The sequence below is a fragment of the Callorhinus ursinus genome, unplaced genomic scaffold, assembly GCF_003265705.2.
Source record: "Callorhinus ursinus isolate GAN/ISIS: 27379988/994484 unplaced genomic scaffold, GSC_fseal_2.0 scaffold9, whole genome shotgun sequence".
In the NCBI taxonomy this organism is placed as follows: Eukaryota; Metazoa; Chordata; class Mammalia; order Carnivora; family Otariidae; genus Callorhinus; species Callorhinus ursinus.
Genome location: NW_027397071.1, coordinates 1,295,064 through 1,302,087, shown reverse-complemented (window position 1 = coordinate 1,302,087; position 7,024 = coordinate 1,295,064). Strand labels below are relative to the sequence as shown.

General features: G+C 41.8%; 1 protein-coding gene across 1 annotated transcript in view; it reads right to left on the bottom strand.

Moving 5' to 3' along the window:
- Positions 1-3,823: 3,823 nt before the first annotated feature.
- The window catches only part of TBX15 (T-box transcription factor 15), a 191,782-nt gene continuing 188,581 nt past the window's right edge, over positions 3,824-7,024 (bottom strand). The window contains exon 8 of the mRNA XM_073896062.1: positions 3,824-3,927. Coding sequence (XP_073752163.1) covers positions 3,890-3,927 — 38 coding nt within the window. The 3' untranslated portion in view covers positions 3,824-3,889. The remainder of the gene's footprint in view (positions 3,928-7,024) is intronic.

Below are 7,024 nucleotides of genomic sequence, written 5' to 3'. Positions count from 1 at the left end.
CTAGTCTGAAGAGGCTTCTTGGAGAACTCAAGCATGAAATAACCAGAAGGAAACAGCAGAGAACTCATAATCCATCAAAACAAAATTCATGAAAGCCCAGAGGTAGAAAAGAACAGGAAATGATAGGGTGACTGGCTGGGCTGGAGAATAAGAACAAAAGGGAAATGGTTAATATTTCCAAAGCTTCTTAGTATCAAGCTATGAAGGCTTCAACCACAATTTCACCAACTCTCTTTTAGCATTAAGGTTAAGAATGGGACTGATAAATCTCAACTCCGCAACCTTAGGAAAAATGACCTTTATGTGTCTTGGTTTCTTCATTTGTTAAATAAGGAAAGTAATTGTATAATCCCCAGGGTATTGTAGTGAGGATTAAAAGAGACAAAACTTTAAAATTCACAAAACTATTCCTGGCATATTAAGTGCTCAATAAATGCTGGTTATGATTGGTTCTGACTTAACTAGTCATAAAACAAAGTTGGTGCCCTCCTCCAGCTTGGCCCAGTGCATCTCTGTAGTGGATTAACTGGTTGGAAACAGGAGATGCTGACGTATTTTCATGGAGTCAGACAAACTTAACAACAAGGAAGGCAGGATTTTCTAATCTATCTGTGCCACAGGAAATCCTTTGGTCCCTCAGCCAGTCTCTCTCTTTAGCAATGTGAATGAGAACAGGCCATTATTGGACTGCCTCACATCTAAACATCAACTCTGTCACATTGATTTGATTCATTTTTCATTCTTTTATTTGGTCAGAACATTTTATTGGCACTTTCCATGAGCAAGGAGCGCTGCTAAGCCCTGTATCAGATATAAAGACGCAAAGTTTGTACCTCATTACCTCTTGGTTGGGCTCTAGCAACAGCACCATTACTTATCTCCCTCCTCCTCTCTCTTACCTAAGTCAATTTATACAAAGCTCCAGATAACTCTTTTTAGAGTGTAAAATTTGAATCATGTTGTTTTCCCCTCAAAAATCTTTTGTAAAGGCTTTTCCTTCCCAAATAAAGTTCGAACTTACAAACTTGTTATTTACAGTCCTCCAGCACCTAACCTAAATTCACAGTTCTTATTTCTCTTTATAGGTTTACTACATAACTCACATGGACGCTGAATTGCATTGCTGCCAGGGATTTCCACACTCCATTTGAAATCCCTCCAACCATTGAAATACTATGTATCCTTAAAGATCAGCTCAAAAACCACTTTCTCTTTCAAACCTACATTCATCCCATCCACCCAGTCCACCAACAAATATATGTTGAGCATTTCCCATGTTCTGGGTACCACACTAAGGGCAAGGATACACAAATTAATGAGAAAGTAGACTTCCCCACTTAAGAAGCTCACAGCCTAGTGAGGCGGAAACAAAATTTACTCAATAAGACTGATTTGAATAAAAATATCTGCATAGGGGGGCACCTGGGTGGTTCAGTCTGTTAAGTGTCTGCTTTCGGCTCAGGTCATGATCTCTGGGTCCTGGGATCAAGCCCTACATTGGGCTTCCTGCTCAGCAGGGAGTCTGCTTCTCTCTCTCTCTCTCTCTCTCTCTCTCTCTCTCTCTCCCTCTGCCCCTCCCCACTACTCGTTCTCTCTCTCTCGCAAATAAATAAATAAAATCTTTTAAAAAATAAATTAAAAAGAAAAAAATAAATACATGGGGAAATGGACCAGTTAGGAATTGCCAATGTGATCTAGAGGATCCAGGAGTGGTTTCAAAGAAGAGTTGGCACTTGGACTAAGTGTTGAATAAGCGAGCATCTACTAGGCAAGCAAGGTGGTAAATAGCACACAAGGTGGTGAGGACAGCATAAACCAAAGCACAGGGCATGAAACCACATGGCAGCCCAGAGACCATCAGTAGACGGGTTTGGCATGGAACGTGAGGAAGAAACAAGGGAGGGCTGGTCTCATGTGCCATACTAAGAACACAAGGCCTTTTTCTAGGGGCCACAGAAGCCACAAAAAGCTTTAAACAAGTAGGTCATATAATGAGATTCCAATTTTAAAACATTCTCTGGCAGCAAGATAAAGGATGAATTGGATGGGGCATGATGATGGAGGAAGGGAGACCATTAAGATTCTATTCCAGTTTTCCAGTGAGGCGAGAAAAGCAGGACTAAAGCAGGGGCAGCAGGTATACAGTGGAGGGAACTAATTGAGGAATGTGAAAGGAGAACAGAGAGGATTTGGTCAGAGTCCAGATATGCGAGGATAAAGAAAATGAGAAGTGGAGGATGACTCCCAGAGCCACCCTCTCCCAGAGCTCTGTCTTCGATGTGGGGAGGGTAACATTTGCTACACAGGAAATAATATAGAAAAAAAGTAACAGGCACATATCAGCAATAAAGTTTTGTAATTAAGAGGAACAATTTCAGTGACTTCTTCAACCCAGAGCCTCTGCTTCAAAGCAATTTTCTGAATCCAATTATGCAGAGGATGATAAAAGGCTTACATATCTAAAAATTAACCTTCTATTTCTCCAAATATCCTGTTTAAAATATTCAAACCTTAATGGAGAAGACTATGCCCTATTCATTTGGGATTCCTCATGGTACCTCATTCATGAATTTTATTCCCGTGGGCCTGAAAATCCTCAATTACAAAAATGTCATAAAGTTTACTAGGACCAGAATTTCACAGATTAGAAAACACAAATTGTCCTTAAATGTATGAAAAGAGGGACACCTTTGTGGCTCAGTTAAGCATCTGCCTTCGGCTCAGGTCATGATCTCAGGGTCCTGGGATCAAGCCGTGCATCCGGTTCCCTGCTCCACGGGAAGCCTGCTTCTCCCTCTCTGCCTGTGGCTCTGCCTGCTTGTGCTCTCTCTCTCTCTGTCAAATAAATAAATTTTTAAAAATCTTTTAAAAAATGTATGAAAAGATATTCAACCTCATTAACCATCAGAAAAAGATGTAAATTAAAACACCACAGTGATATCAAATTTTACACAAATTTTGTTTACAGATTAACAAATATTTGAAAAGTCAAAAGCACCAAGAGGCAGCAAGAATAAAAACTTTTCTTACTTATTAGTAGAGGGAGTATAAATTGTTAAAATCACTTTTGAGAAAGTTTGACATTACCTAGTGAATTTAAACATGCTTATACTTTGACTAGAAATTCAAGTCTTATCTATGTACACACCCTAGAGAGAAATTTTCATACATGTGTTTATGAAGAGACATGTACAAATGTCCAAAACATTGTTTATAGTAACAAAAAGGAAAAAACCAAATATCTATAAATAATAGAATGGATAAATAAATTGTGGTATGTTCATAAGATGGAGCTCTATATAATAGCTGAAATAAATTATCCACAGCATTAACATGGATAAATCTCAAAAGTAAGTTTCAGAGAGAAAAGCAAGTAACAAGGAATACACACAATAGGATACAGTTCATATAAAACTTCAAAACAGGCAAAACTAAAGAATCTGTCTCATACAATTCGTATATAGGTGATAAAATCATGTAAAAGCAAGAATATTGACACAAAATTCAAGATAGTGACTATTTCTGGAGTGTGATCAGGAAGAGGCATAGAAAAGGCTTTTTAGTCACTGATAATGTTCTAGTTTCTAAATTGAGAGGTGATTGCAAGATGTTTGTTTTGGCATTATTCTCCAAATGGTACATATATCATAATTTCATATCATAATTTATTCACAATGAAAACTTCTAAGCAATAAAGATCTTAAACTAAAGAAGTAACAACTGCATTTTTTTACAATGAGTTCCTGTAGGTTCTTTGCCAGCGTGTGGCCCAGCAGAGGTGGGCTTCAGGAAGCAAGCTCTCCCACAGGTGCTAGCAGGAAAAGAAGAAAGTGTTCATGGCAGTTGTTCATGGTGATTAGGATCCAGTGCAGAGAGCTCCTTCCCAGAGCTAAAATCTCTCCGCACCTGTCCACCATAATCCCAAACCTGAAACAGCAAGCAAGGAACGGAAGCTTAGTACTTCAGTGGCCAATGATCAGAACCCATGATACATGATCATGGGAGAAAATGAGCAAAAGGACTATCCTAGAGAATCCGAGTGGAATGATCAAATTTTGTACTCTTGTCTTTCCCAGTCTTTTTTTCCCACCTTGTAAACTACTCAAGGGCAAAGTCTGTCTTCTGCTTTATTCTACTCTTTAAAATCTTTCTTTCACATCTCAGATAGCTTTCAAGTAAAAATATACTGTGTCTGTCCAACAATGGGATAGATTACTTGATGAATACATAAGGTCACTCCTGGGGCGCCTGGATGGCTCAGTCGGTTAAGGGTCTGCCTTCTCCTCAGGTCATGATCCCAGGGGAACCCTGGGTTTGAGTCCCTCATTGGGCTCCCCGCTCAGCGGGGTGCCTGCTTCTCCCTCTGCCTCTGCTGCTCCCCCTGCTTGTGCTTTCTCTCTCCCTCTTTCTCTCTGTCAAATAAATAAATAAAATCTTTTTAAAAAATACATAAGGTCACTCCTGAAAGAGTACGGTCCACTCTGAATAACTACCTTGGGACATATTGACTTCTCAGCCAGAAGCCTTGATCAACCCCCAAAAGCTGCTGTTTTCCAAAGCATTTTATAAACCTCTCTTTGTAAGTCATACACACATACAAATGTGCAAAGCCAACCTCTTGACTTTAGAGTCACACCTCCAATTTTACTAAACCAAGATTGTTCATTTTGATTAGTACCGGGTTCACTGACATTATGAAGAATAACGGTGCTTCCCACAGAAGAATCTTTTGTTCCCTTAACATTTATTGAAGACTATGCTTCAGACTCTAAAATCAATTCCAAGTTAGGTGCATGTCCTAAAGCCCATGAACAGCTATGGGATAATAAGAAGAGCCCCAGAGTTGGAGTTAGAAGTTCAGAGTTTGAGTTCGGGTCCTCCTTCCCAGCTATGCTACCTGAACAGGTCTCAGTATCTCTAGGTCTTAATTCCTGAATGACTGATTGATCCTTAACAGTTGGGTCACTCTCTAAAATGGTTGCTCTAGCAAGTAAGAATTGTATGAAATCACTTTGTAAACTGCTAAACAATGTGTAAATGTAAAGAGTCTTAATTTTAAGCTTAGAAAGTATACACTGAGTTTCTTTTACAAGAGATCCAGCTTTGGGGTTAGAGATCTTTGTATCCCCTTTCCAGACCTACTTGCTGACTCCAGACAAGTAAAATAATCTCTCTAAACTGGTTTTTTTAGCTGGAAGATTGGATTAGTTAACAGGACCTACCTCTTGGTGTCAGAGTAAAGGATTAAATACGGTAACGTATGTAGATACTTAGACCTATCCCTGGAAATAGTAAGTGCAAAATAAATGTTTATTGCTATTGTGTGCAATGAAAATCCTTCACTGGGCTCCTCCATACAAGTTAGACATTCTCTGTTCCTAAGATCAAATAGTTTATAGTTGATACTGATTAATGGAAGCAAAATCAATTTGTCTTGAATTGTTCATGCTGTTGGTAGGTGAACTGCTAAACAAAGTTTGAATAAGTATAAACATAATCTGTGCTACTGTAACTGCTCACCTCCCCCCCATGGGGACTGACTTCTTTCTTGCTTTGATAGATACTAACAAATGAGGTGACTTGTGTGGGGTGTGAGGAGGTGCCTTTCCTCTGCCTTCAACTACATGTTTGGGCCAATTTAGACTCAATTCAGCCCTACTAATTCCACATAGTGGGAAAGAGAACTTTGAGAATTTATAACCACCCATCATTCAAGCATCAATTGAACACTGATTGAACACCACTTTTGAGGAAGGGGTTGTATGAAGTACTAAACATAAAAATGAAGAAGACCTGGGGGCGGAGCAAGATGGCGGAGGAGTAGGAGACCTAGATTTCGTCTGGTCTCAGGAATTCAGCTGAATAGGGATCAAACCATTCTGAACACCTACGAACTCAACAGGAGATCGAACAGGAGAGTAGCAACAACTCTCTGAACAGAGAAGCGACCACTTACTGGAAGGTAGGATGTGCGGAGAAGTGAATCCGAGGCGATATTCGGGAGGATAGACGGCGGGGGAGGGGCCTCCGCCGGCCGCTTCTGGCAAGTGCTAGAGCCGCGGAGCACAAAATCGGACCTTTTAGAAGTTGGCTCGGCGGAGGGACGTCGCTGCAGTGGCTAAGCGGGGGGTGGAATCCTCCCGGGACAGTGTGGTCTCAGGACCCTTGGGGTCACAGAGAGACCGGGGGGTGCCTGAGTGCGCCAGAGCTCCCAGGTATCAGAGCGGGGAAGCCGGCTGCAGAGACGGAGCAGAGTCGCGGGCTCTCAGCTCGGGGTTGCCATAAACTGTGATCTGCGGCCCAGTCGGGGCACGGCTCCTCCAGCAGGGACCCAGCAGGCGGCAGATCCGGGGAGACTCCCCTTCCTTCCCGGGGAGGAGCAGTGCGGGAACGCACTGCAGGGATCTGCTGGGTTTGGAGACTCCGCGCGGGGTCGGGTGCCAGAGATACCAACGCTCGATCACAGGCCGGGTGAGCAAGGAGTGCGGCCGGAGACCGGGGACACAGAAGTGACTGCTTTTCAAAAAAAAAAAAAAAAAAAAGAAGTGACTGCTTTTCTCTGGGGCACACTGAGAAGCGGGGCCCCGAGTTCTCAGCTCCTCCGGGCGGAGATTGGGAGGCCACCATTTCTGCCCTGGTCCTCCAAAGCTGTACCGAGAGCTTGCAGGGAACAAAAGCTCCTGAGAGCAAACCGGAGCAGCTTCCTTAGCCCGGACCGACAAGGGCGGGGCAATTCCGCCTCCGGCAAAGACATTTGGAAACCACAGCAACAGGCCCCTCCCCCAGAAGATCAGCACAAACAGCCAGCAAGCCAAGACCAAGTTGATCCATCAAGGAGAATGGGAGAACTCCAGCGCTAGGGGAATACTGCACATAGATTCATGGCTTTTTTTTTTTTTTTTTACCATGATTCATTATTTCATCAAAGTTAATTTTTGTTGACTGTTTTTTTTTTATTTTTCTTTTTCCCTTTTTCAACCAACATCTTATCAATCCCTTTTTTAAAAAAAAAAAAACATTTTTT